General features: G+C 41.8%; 1 protein-coding gene across 2 annotated transcripts; it reads left to right on the top strand.

Annotated features, from left to right (window-relative positions):
• The first annotated feature begins 785 nt into the window (after positions 1–785).
• Positions 786–7,023, top strand: dcun1d5 (DCN1, defective in cullin neddylation 1, domain containing 5). Of its 2 annotated transcripts, none has more exons than XM_079166541.1 (10): positions 786–865; positions 2,256–2,314; positions 3,241–3,283; positions 3,368–3,467; positions 3,859–4,024; positions 4,326–4,417; positions 4,603–4,711; positions 5,007–5,111; positions 5,311–5,413; positions 6,615–7,023. In XM_079166541.1, exons 4-10 carry the CDS (start codon positions 3,400–3,402, stop codon positions 6,668–6,670), a joined length of 699 nt encoding a protein of 232 aa, XP_079022667.1. In that variant the 5' UTR covers positions 786–865; positions 2,256–2,314; positions 3,241–3,283; positions 3,368–3,399; the 3' UTR covers positions 6,671–7,023. The 2 variants fall into 2 exon arrangements, with proteins under 2 accessions (XP_079022667.1, XP_079022668.1); XM_079166542.1 differs by having other exon boundaries at positions 810–865; positions 2,191–2,314.
• The last annotated feature ends 8,006 nt before the right edge of the window (positions 7,024–15,029 follow it).

Raw genomic sequence — 15,029 nt, 5'->3', positions numbered from 1 at the left:
ATTAAAGTAGGCTACAACAAAAACTTCCATACAGATTTAGCGGTTTCTCAAAGTGAATTTTTCTCTCCAGTGTTACAAGTTACTGAAATCTATTTGTGGAAGGGATCTGTATTTGGTGAGAAACACGTTACAAGTCTGAAGAGTGACTTACAAGCGAGCAGCAGAGGCAGCAGCTCTACACATATTTTGGAAATGGATTCAGTATAATTACTAACCTAAGTGTTAATCAAATATAACTTCAATCATTACCTTAATGTTTATCCTATTTAAATACATAATCATGGTGCAGGTGCCCATCCAGCATGTCCCAACACTCACAGACAACAACATTACAGTCTCTCCTTCCTCACCTTTTTAAACTGATGTATGTGCATTTTGCTTGAGTTCTGCATTTAAACCATTCCACAAATTCACCCCACAAATTGAAAAACATATACACGTCAGAGTTGTACAAACAGTGTTATTCTTTAATGAAATGATCCTATGTCTGATAGCTCCAATGTGTTTGGTCACGTTTCAGTCTCATCCTCTGAGCAATACGTGTAGTGCCAAAAATAACGGACTGCTCCTTTAAAGAAATGCTGGTTTCACCTACGTTAGGTAGGACGTTATAACCGCTTTCCTCGCGGTGATAACTATTACTACTACTAGTCATTTAGATAAGATTGTACATATTGTTTTCTAATTCCCTCTTGGTAAAACCGTGTGACTGCAAAGACTATCATAGACATGGAAACGTTGTTTCGCATTACACCCCCATAAAGCGCCCCGGTGGTATCGTCCGCTCCCCGGAAACGCCGGCGACAGAAGGAACCCCGGTGTACCAGAAGCAGGTGGAACTGATTTGTCAGCCCAAGTGTAAGAGGTAAGAGTTTGGACGTATTTTAATGACTTCTTCTATTGTCTGTTATTAAAACAAATAACTCGTTCGTACTTCGCTTTAACTGGTGGGTTTGTGAGCCTTTGACGCGTGTGTTGACAAATTAGCTAACATTAGCAGTGTGACGTTAGCTGTGACACCCGTGGTGCTCCGCTAGCTAACAGACAAAAGACGTGTACTAGCATCGAAGACCCCAGAATAATGTAATACTAACAATGTGTGTTTGCTGTTGTATTTAATGTTTCTGTGGTGTTTAATTGACAACCAGAGGCAGGTTCTGGTCCCAAGTTGTATAACCGAACCTAGTCATCCTAACCTCGTTAGCCGTGTGGAGCTAACAGTCCAAATCCGTTTTAATTAACGGTAACTTAACGTTAAATCAGTCGTCACACAGTTACAGAGTACAATCCTCTTTTTACTAACGTGACACACGTTTGGCCCGATGTTGTGTGATAAATGAATGTTCTAATTAAGTCAATAATCTTGACTCATTCCTTCTGATTTTCCACTGAAATATGTAACGGAAACACTGGGTTTGTTTACATATTATATTAATTTAAATGAGCCATCTCTTCTACTAACAGCAAGTTAACGTTAACGTTACAGCACGTAGTCTGTAGTTCTAACAGACTGTGGTGGTGAAGGCCTTCGTCCTAATAAACATCTTGTTATATAAACCCTGTGTCGCTCCTACGCAATGTCCGCGTTGAACTGTGGTGGAACTAAGTACATTTACACAAATACTGTACCGAAGTACAAATTCGAGGTACTTGTACTTTACTTTTTTTTTAACAATACGGTATTAATACTTAAACTAAAGTAAAGAAGAATACTTACTCCTACAGATAATAGCATTTGAACTGACCAAAGGCCAACCCGTGTTTTAACGGACGTATTCACCGTATTATTCCACATTACTCAGAAGATGCTGACATGTGTGGAATAAGGAGTCCTACTTGTGACAGCTGCCGGCTCACCAACATCTGTAATTGAAGGTGGCCTCTGTCTAAGCCTGCTTCATACAGCACGAGTCTACATACTCATTTCCAAGATTCATTTTCAATGTCTTGGTTTAAAACAACCGGACAGTGTGTCATCATCTCAATGTGTGTGTGTGTGTGTGTGTGTGTGGAGCAGCAGCCTTAATGGAAACAAAATAACGCAGGCATCCATTCATACATTTAGATGAATTAATATTAAAGCAAAACAAATATAGTCTTATGTTTACATTTATGCAGCCAATTCAGGACTATGGATTATGTTTAATAATGAGATGCTGTCAATCACTTGTGACCACAATTTCCCTCCAGGTTTGAATAAGTAATGTGCAGCATGTTCCCTGAGTGCTGATGATATCTTGCCTGGATTGATTCAGGTGACCACACTGAGGAACAGTCCGCACCGTCTCCGCCATCAGTAACGCTGGACAAGCTTGTAAGTAGTCATGTTTACTTTTTGAATGGGGTTGGGGCGATATAGCCCAAAAATATGAATAGAATTTAAGGTATTTCTGTGATAATCTTACTCTTGACAACGTGACAAAATACTTTCCTTCAATAAATGGAGATGAAACAGTATAATTCAGACATCAAATGTTTTATTTACACTTGAAGAAGAATGAAATAGTTAGAAACTTGCGTACAGTCGATGTCTCCACAGTGTTGAATGACAGGAAAGAATACTGTTGTACCCCAAACACTTCTCTATGCTAAAGCACAACAGCTGTTAATATATCGGCTTGTTACAGGTGACATTACTTTGAAACACCTGACACTGACACAGGAAGCTGTTCCTGTTTTTAAAAAAAGATCACGTATTTAGTTTGTAAACAACAAACAGAGATTCAGATCCGATATGAAATATAAATAATAAAATGATATTGACTACAAATCTAAAGTAAATATCTAAACAAAAGTTACTGTTGACTCTTCTTTTAACTCCACAATGTAAATGTTTTATTTATTCTGCTGCTGTAACTTGTCACTCAGTGCCTACCATCAGACCACACACACACGCATTTATTTTGACACATTCAGATTCATTCATTTTATTCATTATTCATACATTTCTCTTGTCGAGCTGGCAGTTTTGCATTCAGGCATACTTGCTGTGCGTAATGGTATGTCGTCATAATGTCAAGTCATAATTGAACCATTATCATGTTACGGTTTTTATTTATTAACATATTAAATACCAGTGTCATTGTGAACACTTTGATATGGAACACCCTGGTGTACAAAGCCAATGCAGTGCAACATTTAAACAGTGAGAACACAACTGCACTCTTAATCTCTGGCCTCTGATTGGATGACGAATTATCAAAGTGTTGTGCAGGAACCTTTGTCTTTCTTTTGTTCTAGAATCTCTTAGAGTTGAATGGACAAGGCAGCCAGAAGTACACAGGTATGACCTTCCTCCTTAAATAGATCACTGCCTTGTATTGTCATGGAGAGGTGTTTGACAACATGTGGTTTTCCTAATGTGTAGCCCAGCTAGTGAAGCCCACTAAAGGTTCAGTGATGCCTGTGAAGAAGAAGAGGAAGCATCCTGATGCAGATGATAATGAGCGCAAGTGTAAAATCACAAGGTAAGCAGACAGTGTGAGTGATGCCTGTCTGTCCTCTCTGGTCCTCTATCTGCAGTGCATGAAATCTCACCCGCTCTGAATCGTTTTTTTGTATCTTGCATCTTTTCTTTTGCGATATATCACACAGTTTGGAGCGTGCGTGTCAGAGAGACCGAGACGCACATTTCTTATGAATAAATTAATAAAATCAGTTTTCCTCGCCGGTTGGGCATTTTGTCCGATAGTGGGGTTGAGCCCCACTGAGTCAGGCATTCCTGACAGCTCCAGGGGACTTTTTTTCTCCTTTTTATATTTAAGGATAAAATCATTGTTGTCATCAGTATGAGAGTCATTCATTCATTTTAAAAGTGTCGTGTAATCTATGAACTCAAAGCTCTGGTGTGCGTTGCAGTTTCACCCGACCTCAGATCCGAGGTGCGAGGCCCGTCAGCGCTGAGAAGCTGTTCTCCAATAAGAAGTGCCTAGCCTGGTTCCAGGCGTACGCCGGCCCCGACAAGATGGTCGGTCCAGAGGCCATGGAGAAGTTCTGTGAAGACATCGGCGTGGAACCAGAGAATGTGAGTCCACTTATCCCTCACCTGGGTATTTATCAAGCGTCTCAGGGTCAGTCCTGTTGAGAGTGAACCTGAGGACTAAAGTCACTCTTATTCATGAAGCTTCATACGCTGTCACACGATTGGGTTTTACAACACCCAGAGCGGTTTTATTTAAATGAAGAGTGTTCAAAACTAGTTTTGTGCTCAACTCTCCTTCATCTCCACCGCCTTGCAAACTGTAGAGAGTCCACTGGGCACATGCACCAGTGTTTGAGTTAAACGTTTGCACGGATTAAATGCATCTCCTCTCTTCTTCTCGCAGATTATCATGTTAGTGCTAGCCTGGCATCTAGAAGCAGCAAGTATGGGCTTCTTCACAAAAGAGGAGTGGCTCAGGGGAATGACGTTATTACAGTAAGTCACTTCTTAACTGTTCTGTGTCTGAAAACGAATGTCACTAATGAGACTTCTCTTGCTCTTATGACCCACATTTAGTTTATTTCTGCCGACCCTCAGCCTTTAGTGGTCATTAGACCTGTAAGAAGAACCCATTGAGCTGTGACTGTTTGTGATGCGTGTGGCCCTTCACCTACTTGCAGGTGTGACTGCACGGAGCGGTTACAGAGCAAACTGGATTATCTGCGCGGTGAGCTCAACGACTCTGTAGTCTTCAAAAACGTCTTCAGATACGCCTTCGACTTCGCCAGGGTGAGTTTACTGTTTTTATTGTTTTTTTTCTCCTTAGTTTGTTTAAAGAATAACTTGACACCCCCTGAAAATCTTGTTTTTCCCGTCCTCTCGTAGATTTAATCACTCACCTGCAGTGATGAGCAGGTGTACTCCTCCTTTAATACAATGAATGTGCAACCTCTTTTTCCCACAGTCATACTAAACATTACCTGAGAGCTCTGTTGAAAAGGGACATCAGCAGGAGTCGCAGCATCAACACGGAGACGGGAATTATAACTCACTGTTGTCTTTGTGCCGTTTGTCCTGTCTTTAGGATAAGGACCAGAGGAGTTTGGACATGGACACGGCTAAATCTATGCTGGCCTTGCTGCTGGAGAGGACATGGCCACTCTTCCCAGTCTTCCACCAGTTCCTGGAGGTAAATCCCTGTTCTCTCACCCGTTTGAACGGACCAGAGAAAAGTTGCAATAATTAGTTTAGTTATGAAATCTTGTAAAAGGCCTGTAGGGGACACCAGTATTTTCTTTGCAAAATAACTATTTTTCTCTCAAAAACAAGTAATAGTCAACTTTCAATCACCCGCCGCACTGCCTCCCCCCCATTCATCTGTCCTGCAGCAGTCCAAGTACAAGGGGATGAACAAGGACCAGTGGTATAACGTTCTGGAGTTCAGCAGGACCATCAACACAGACCTCAGTAACTATGATGAAGACGGAGCTTGTGAGTATACTAGCGACTCGCCAACAGCTTGGCTTTTTACAGCAGGTCCTCACCGAGGCTTTAGTGCCCCCCCCCCCCCCCCCCCCCCCCCCCCTCTTCGGTACAAGTGGCCGCTGAATAAGACGGTTTCGTTGTTATAATTAACTTTCATGAACCGTGAACACTCTGAACGGTTTGAAATTATAAGAAGAAAACACAGACGGCTACCTGTCAATCACCGTTTAGCCCCACCCTAAAGCATACTCTGCTTTATGGTCTGTTTGACTCTAAATGGACCATCATTTACTAAATGAACATCACGCTGTATTGAAGAAGACTTGAAACTAGAGATTGAGACCATAAACTCATGTTTACAATGTTTACTGAGGTAATAAATCAAGAGAGAAGTAGTCATTTTCTCATTGACTTCTATACAATCAGAGGAGTCGCCCCCTGGTGGACACTAGAGAGAATGCAGCTTTAAGACACTTCAGGATTGGCTTCACTCTTCAGAATTAGATATTGCCACCTGTTCCTGGAAAAATAGATGGTGCTAGAGTCCTGGTAAGATGGATTTATGCTTCTGTGTTAAGGGGTTACATTACACCTAGAGCGGATAGACGACTGCTCATCAGTTTCAGTCGTTATATTGATGATTTTCTTCTTTTAACAGAGATAATAAGATCTTTACATTTGATATATTTTGGGAGCTAGTATTTCTTTGGACCCCGCTGCTGCCGTTAGTTGTGGATGCAGAAGGAGATCTCTGTTGGTGTTGCCTCTCCTTCAGCAGAGCAAGAGTTATACGACACTGCATGATGCAACACAGCTAATATGATAGCTTCCTCCATTTAGACTCTGGTTCCCTCAAAGGTCAGCACTGCCATGACGTTTAGTAAGTGCAAGACGGACTTAAAGTGTGACTATAGTTACAGTGATATTTGCTGGTACAAGTTTCACAAATCCATTCTGTAGACGTGGAAACACTGAGCACCTCTTTATATTTAGAGACCAGTTCATGCTGTTAGAATATGACTAATGGAAAACAATGTGTAGTACAGAGAAGTGACATAAATGATGATCACATACCACCGATCACTATGGTAATAGTGATTTATTTGTATGTTTTTAGAGTAACTGTTCATACTGTGCTACATGATTCCTCAGATTGAAACGTGCAGGATCTATGTTAATATGATCTATGTCCTTGTTTTGTCCACAGGGCCGGTGCTGCTAGACGAGTTTGTGGAGTGGCAGAAGACTTGGTCGGCATCGTAGCGGATGAAGTCACAACACCAAAAAAAGGAGAAGAGGGGAGAGAAAACAGAAACCACAGAATGCTGCAGGAACTCTGTTGTTTGAGGGAAAAGGGAAAAACCTGCAGTTTGAGATCTCACTTTGACAACTCACACACACATGGACGAGTGAATCCTCCCCGTGTGGGAACAGGCCTTTCTCACCTTCATGGTGTTAATTTGGAGAAAATAAAATGTTCTTAAGATAAGAAGACAAACACAAAAAAATGAACAGAGAGAAGAGTTGCGGAATTTACGTTTTCTTAATAACTATTTTTTCCATTTTGTGTCTTGTTTATAGATGTTTTCACAGTAATAAAAAGGAAATGGAAGTATGACGAGCCGCTTCATATTAATTGGTACACCACTTTAAGTATCTGCTTCCTCAAGAACCCTTGGTTAACCACGAGATGAGGGGAACTCTGTTTCCAGCTCTAGAAAGAGGGCTAGCTTAAGCTCTGGGTCTGTTACCATGGTAACTGACTGTGTGAAACTGGCATGTTTTCTTTAACAAACCCTAGATCACACAAAGGGGGACTTCATTTATCTAGTTATGTGATTTATGAAGATAACGGTAGCCCCAGATCTTATTTACGGCCTTCATAATTAAGATGAATTCATCTTTTTATTTATTTTATTTCGCTAAACCAAGTTGGACTATTTTGTGTTGCTCTATTACATACAAATCAAATATAAATCCATTTTCATTCCAGGTTTCAATGCAACAAAACACCAAGGGGGTGAACACTACATGCATTAGTATCTCTACGGAGGCTCTGCCTTTGCTTTGAGGGTTTGTTCAGCCTGCTCTGTGAAACAGAACCTGCTGGGTTGTATTGATGATTGTCCCTGAACCCTGAAAGGATGAAAGTCAGTATCTGGTTGAGCATCTGTGCAGAGCTGTTGGAGGGTCTATATCTCCATGTGGAAGTGTGGCCTCTCCTCGCCGCTCCCCGTCTCCCTGGTGTCCAGTGGCCCCGCTGAGGCGGCGGCCATGATGGCGTTGAGGCGCGTCAGTGACAGGGAGCGCTGCTTGAGCCTCGGGGCCGGGCCTGGCTCGGCGTTCGGAAGGTGACCGAATCTCCGGCCGTCCTCGTCGTACTGGTACAGGCGGATGACGCGGCTACGGCGGTTCGGGGAGGACGACGTGTCTCCCCCTCCCTCCTCCTGTTTGCCACTGCCTGTCTCACCATCTTTGCTGCAAATGTCTGTCTCTCCATCCTCCTCTCTCCTCTTCTCTCTGTCATTGACCTCCTCTTGATCTCTCCTTTCCTCCTTCTCTGCACTTCCTCTCCTCCCCTCTCCATCCTCCTTGCTCCTGTTCTCTTGCTCACCTGCCTCCTCCACCTCTTCCTCCTGTCTCCACCCCTCATACTCCTTGCTCTCTCTTCTGTCTTTCTCCTCTACGTCTCCACTGCACTTGTCCTCATCTGTTTTACTTTGACTCCCTCCATCCTCCAAATAGAACCCACCGAACTCTCCTTCTATCTCCCCATCACACCCTTTATTCCTCTCCTTGTGACTTCCTCCTGCCTCCTCCTCCTCCATGTAGTCACATCCCTCTAGATAGGCCGTGGTGTCCTGCGCCTCCTGTCGTTTTTGCCGGAAGCTTCTCTGAGGTTTGACAGGGGGAGGTGTGGTCGTCTCCGCAGTTGCACAATCTGCAGAGTCGTCATGCTCCATCTCAAAGGCCTGGTTGTCGTCCATTGGCGGCAGGGTTGTCATGGTGACCTCAGAGCCATGCTCCTGCGTGTCAGTTTGGCAGCGTTGTTGCCATGGTGATCGCAACCTTGTACTGACCGCCCCTAAACACCTAAAGAGGAAACGGTGGAGTTAACACATCTTGCATTAAAGATACATTAATAGCTAAATATGGAAAATGTACGAGGTCATTATTCGTCTGTCAATTGTTTTTAATAACGGCTGTATTACTTCATTACATTACAGCAAAGGACATCGTCCAGATGTGTTTGAACTTTTGTATTCAATAATTGATTAGTATTTCCTTATATTTCTCAAGTGTAAATAGCCACATGAGCAGCGTTTATAAAGCCAGCTGGGGATATAAAACTACAATAAATCATAGAGCAGCATGGGGAAAGGAGACGAGTAACGACCTCATTGGCTTTTCAAAGTATTTCCTGGCACTAAAGTCATCATTCCAGTCTTAATCAGAACTGGCTGTAATAGAGAAGGTGGTCGCTTTCCAACTAGATACCACAGGTTTAAAGGTCCAGCGTGTGTGGTTTGGCGCCATCTAGCGGTGAGGTTGCAGATTGCAAACAACAAACTTGTTTGCCAAGCGTGTAGGGCAGCGGTAGCCCTCTCTAGTGCCAGTGTTTGGTTTGTCCTTTCTGGGCTACTGTAGGAACATGGCGGCTGGCTACATGAAGAGGACCCGCTCCTTATGTAGGTATGAGTTTATTCTAAAGGTAACGAAAACACGATTCTTATTTTCAGGTGATTATACACTAAAGAAAACATACTTGTTAATATTATATTCCATTTATGCCAACAGATCCCCAAAATGTGTCTTTTAAATAGGATGGCTGTATGATAAGTAGACAGGACTCCACTAACCATACCAATGGTTTTCTGTCTGACTTCAACTTTGTCATCCATTGGTCTCCATTTGTTTCAGCACAGTTTTAAAATCAATTAGCAGACTTGTGTTCAGTCATCTGTGAACATTCAAGTGCTGTTAATAGAACATCCTGTTTTGAGCATTTACCAACGTAAAATCTGCAAAATGATTTCACCAGTGTCACCAGATTTTTCGGGAGTCTGATCCCGGTTTGAATAAAAGGCTGGGATGTACGGGGGCCTGAACGCACCTGAGAACCGGAGTCCTGGTCAGAGCTCCAGCGCTGAAGCCCACCACAAACGTCAACAGCACTGAAGCCGCCACAGCTCCCGCAAACTGACCGTTTGAAACTCCCGCCTGCCTCTCCTCCGGGGACCCAACATCCCTCCTGAACCTGAACGCATCGCTTCGCTTATGTTCGCTGTCAACATGGAGCTCGTACGACCACAGTGTAGTTCCCCCCGTGTGCCGCAGGAGGCAGTAGTACATGCCGCTGTGTAGGCTGCTGGTGTTGGGGATCATCAGGCTCCCGTCGCACTGCACAAAGACGGGGTCCGGTTTCCCGTGGGAACCGGGGGTCTGGAGGTCTCCAAAGGGGGTGTGCCAGTACTGGACCACACCTGCACATGAAAGGAGGACGGTTACAGGTGAGGTTTTAGAGCAGCAGGTGAATGCTGACGGTGTGCAGCCGTGCTGAAAGGGAAATGAAAGGATAAGTCTGGTCATATTTAATATGTCTTATTGTAACACTTAGTGTGTAGCAGATCGACTAAGCCACGTTGTTGCACATGTTTCTTCATCATCATGAACACACGCACGCACGCACGCACGCACGCACGCATCGTCTTGCGGCCACAAATTCTCACTAGAGCACCAAATGTGGATTAATCCGCTGCTAAAAATAGTCCCCAAAATGTTTGAGTTGTGTTTATTACAAACTACAGTGACTACATGAGCTGTTTTACAGATTTCAGTAGTATCAATCTGCTAATATTTAGCATGACAACACTTGTATTGTAAAGATAATAAATTGGACATATTTAGGATGTTATTCCTTACGAATCAACATGATACGTGTCATGTATGTCATTTCAATTGTGTCTAGATATCGTCATTACTAATACAGTGTGTCATGCCTATTTCATGGTAGTTCTTCCTTAAATCATAATCTGATAGATTTGAATTTGAAATGCATCTTCCTGGATAATCAATCCGTGTAACAGGACATCTTGTATTCATACTGAGTGGATTGTCCAGGTGAATTAAAGGACATAGAATTAGTCTTAGGTGTGGAGGCAGGCCTCTGTCCATCCTCTTCACTGACCTGCGTTCTGTCTATCTCCACAGTTCAGAGTCAGCTCTACCTCTGGATGACCTTTGACCCTGCGGGTTGGTGCGACGGTCAGAGGGCCAATAGCTGCTCTGTCTGTCTTCGCTGAGGCGGCCAGAAGGGCCGTGAGAGTTAACCACCTGGTTAACATTTTGAACCTGCACAGGAAACGAGAGTCAGGTGTGTTTTTATGGCTCACGAGCTGTAAATGACTCCGTGACAGCTGGATTCATAGCAGGGCTGCTGCCAGTGGTGGAATGTAGGTACAATTATTCAAGTGCAGTACTAAAGTACAATTTTGAAGTACTTGAGTTTTTCCATTTTATGCTACTTTCTACTTCTGCTCAACTACATCTCAGAGGCACATATTGTACTCTATACTATATACATTTGACTAACAGCTTAAGTTACTTTACAGATTCGGATTATTAAATCAACTAATATATCATTACATATTACTAAAGGTTAAGCTACCCAGCAGTATATTAAGTAGTTAGAATGACCTTTACCAGCTGCAACATTGAAAAACTCATTAATGAATCAAGATTTATAATTCAATAATATATATATTTTTATGAAAGGGGCCATTCTGCAAATAGCATACTGAGTACTTAAAGGCAGAAGGAGCAGGATTTGTCCATTTGTAAACAACATTCAAAAGGGCCCCCGGGGGCCCCTAGGCCAGAGCTTCTGCAGGAAGTCGCTGTTATGAACTTTTCTTCAGCGTTTCTTGTGGCACGTTCAAAAGGGCTTAATCATTTCTATCAATAGCAGCATATCGCCTAAACATTGACTTTGAAGATGTCACAGGAAAGAAACATTGATGCATTTGAAGCAAGCGTTCCTCCCTCAGTTTGTCCGTAGGACTACAAGAGCGCTGTATTTTTGATGTGCTGTTACGGCTAGTTGAGTTTTTGTGCTCTTGGTTTTGAGTCATTTTTCTAATTTCTGCCACTTTGGATTGAGCCCAACAAACAAGCTATCAAAGCTTATTTGTTCCGCACGGCGCCGGCTAGCGGAGCAGTAACCACAAAGATGGCTACCGTAAACTACAGGCCGACGCCACACATCATAAGACAGCACTGTTATTTTGACCTGCTCAGCTTTCGTGCCCTGCTGTTATGAGTTTTATTTTCTATTTTAATATAACTGATGACTGTACATTTAGATAGTGTGGACCCCGTAGTAGAGAGGAAATGCTGCCCCCTATCTGTTTGGAGCATGTGGCTAGATATTACACACTGCAGCTTTAAGTGACCATAAGATGCTGTAATTGTTGGAGGGATTGAATCATTTTGAAGAGAAATTTTAAATAAAAATGTCAATAAAAATGTACCTTAAACTATTATCTGTTTGAATCTGAATCGGAGCAAATAAGTCACATGAGGAGTAGAGTCCATTATGTTCTGTCGATCTGTCATATGATGTTTTTAGTATGCAATCATGTAAACTGTCTATCATCAAACATTAAACTATGAAGTCCTACTGTTCAAAGTATGAGGGTATGAGCCCTCAAGAGTCGGGATATTTACCTGTGACAGCTTGTGTGATTTCCTCTCAATGCAGCCGTGTTTTTCCTTTTGCTGTGTGATCACACGTCGTCTGATGGACCTCTCGCTGTTCCAGTCTCCTCTGGCAAAGTGTAAAGTGCAGTTCCTCACATGACGCTGTGGATGTCGTCTCCTCTGATGATGTTAAAGATTAATAGCATCACACAGGCATTGTTTTTATAAAACCACCTGTTTTCTGAACAACAGCTGTTCTCAACCTCCAGGTAAACTCTGTGATCAGTAAAGCCTGGAGAGGTTTTTATTCTTTTCCTTTTAACTTAAACTACTCAAATACAGGTGCATTTTGAAATACTGAAAAACCAGAGCAAGTTCATAAATGCATAATAAGATATAAACAAAATTAAATATATAATATAAGTTTCTTATGTTTTTACTTCATACATTAATCGTGCAGTTTTAAAGTCCTTCAAACCTCTAAATTTGGGAGCATGTGAGTTGATAAATAATATTTTAGAATATGAATTATGCAGATAAAGGAGATATGGGCACACTCATATCTATGCAGTGTACATATTATGTCATCAGAGCGTCCAGAATTCAACTGGAAATGCAGGTAAAGAAAAAAAACAATCACATTCCAGTCATTGTATGCAACACACCTGTGCACACCCAGAGGCTCCGCCTCCTGACAACTGCAGCCTTTAAGTGCTGAGAGGCGTACAAATGAGGGTGGAGCACAGTGAGTATAGTAAAAAAAAACACAACCAGGAAGCACCCTGTAGTGGGACCATCGCGTCGTAAATGGGGCTTGAAGGTCCAGTAGACGGAAAGCTCTAATAACGTTTACACTGCACAGATAAAGGGTGCAGATTTCTCCTTTATCAGCTTGTCATTTTTCACACTTCCAGATTTAGGTGGGTGGGGCGGTGGTGATCCTGCATATTATGATCTATGAAAGAACGTTACAAGATATGCAATGAATTTAGATTGAGGATGCCCTTTCGTTTTGAGCAAAATTGCGATGGATTTCAACATTTGTTGTTGTCGCATGATGTATACGTGGTTTCCAGCATCATTTGTTGTCTGTAACAACTCCCTAAAAAGTTAATTTCATGAACTCTTTCTATTTCCACGTTATCTATCAAGATTTTTACTGGGTTATTTCATCTTTTTGGACACCCGCATATTATAAATCTATTATACATGTGTTTATATGGTGCTGTCCTCTTGTGTTAAGCACCAGTAAGTAATCTAGAGCATCTTGTGCTCTATACCAGTTACTGCAAAAAAACATCAGCCTTTCCATCCAAGTGAGCACATTTCTGAAGAAGCTGCTGCTGCTCTGCTCACATGCTGAAAAGTCAGCTGGTGATTACAGTCATCACAATGCATCCAGTGGGGGACATAGATGGCTGAACCAAGTGTCACAGCAATCCATCAAACAGTGGTTGAAACATTTCACTTCAAACCCACATATGTTACCAATGTGCCAAACCATCTAGATGTTGAGATATTTCACCAAATATGTGCTGAACCTCGAGGAAACCTCAGGGTATCCCCAAAGTCAGTAGCATTCATCCTTTAGGGACCATGACCACCAAATAGGGCCCCAATACTGACACCCTGCTCCACCCAGTCCCTCTACATTGTGTGTATATGATGTTGCCTTTGAGTACTCCTCAGTTATGTAGTGCAGACAGCAGACATGGCTGCATCATTATATTTTTCCAAAGCTGACCAAAAAACAACCAGTAAACCTTTGCAAGAATACCACCTGCCCCAGGTTTTCTGTTATTTGATGTTTGTTTCATTAAAGGGACAGTCCACCCCAAAATCAAAAAATACTTATTTAACCTAGTTTAGGAGATTCCGGCCTTTGAGATGGCCGCATACCTTTTGTTTGGACCCGTTTCATTTATGAGTTGGCACAATAACAAATTAAATGAAGTACTGTGATCGATGTCCGGATGTTTTTACATTTTTAAAATGAACAAAAATGTATTTAGCCATAAGCAAGCACTAAAATAGTAGGGTATTAAAACTTGGTTATTGTATATATTATGTAATATTATACAATCATGCTGCTGGTTTGCAGTGGGGTGAGATATGAATATTTGTATGTAGTAGTAGCAGTAGTATATTAGATGTTGTACTGGTATCAGGTTTCACACATGGAACAGTTACTCCTGTAATTACTACAGCAACCACCAGAGGTCGGTGGTGCATTACTAAAGCTCGGAAAGGGAACTTTCCTTGATAAAGAAATATCCTTCCTGACTGTCATAACATGTTAAAGGTGCTTTTATATTTCTGGGTTTATGTTTAAAAACCTCCTGTGCTGTATCTCCTGTGTTTTCTTTGTTAGGCTTCTTTTGAACAGACATTATCCGGTCTGTGGGATCCTTTCATAAATGCTTTGCAGATGTTACTTATTTATTCTAAAGCACCGCGAGTATCTGTATCGTGAACACTATACCACTTTGCATCATTTGCATCGGTTAAGTTAACGCTGGATCTGCAACAAAAAACACAATCTTAATCATCTTTCAACTCTGAATCAAGGATGTTGAAACTTACAAGGAATTTAACTCACAATATACTAACATATATATACTTTCTGTGCTTTCTAATTCTACTCCACTACATTTTGGAGGCAAATGTTGTATTTGTTCATGTCTATTTGATTTAGATGATTATTATAAAATATTAGTCAACTAATAAGTTATGATGCGCCTTTATTAATATATGTTAAGCTACCCAGCGGTATTTAAGGTAGTTAAAAGGATTTCCACCTTTACCAACTGCAACATTAAAGTGATGAAAACATGAATGCATGCAACATAAGACTCTCAAATGGTTACTTTTGGTGCTTTAAGTACATTTCGATGATGTACTTTAAGTTTGAAAGCAGAAATTG

This window comes from Pholis gunnellus, assembly GCF_910591455.1.
Source record: "Pholis gunnellus genome assembly, chromosome: 9".
Lineage (NCBI taxonomy): Eukaryota > Metazoa > Chordata > Actinopteri > Perciformes > Pholidae > Pholis > Pholis gunnellus.
Note: the sequence above shows the minus strand (reverse complement) of the source record. Positions and strands in the feature narration are given on the sequence as shown.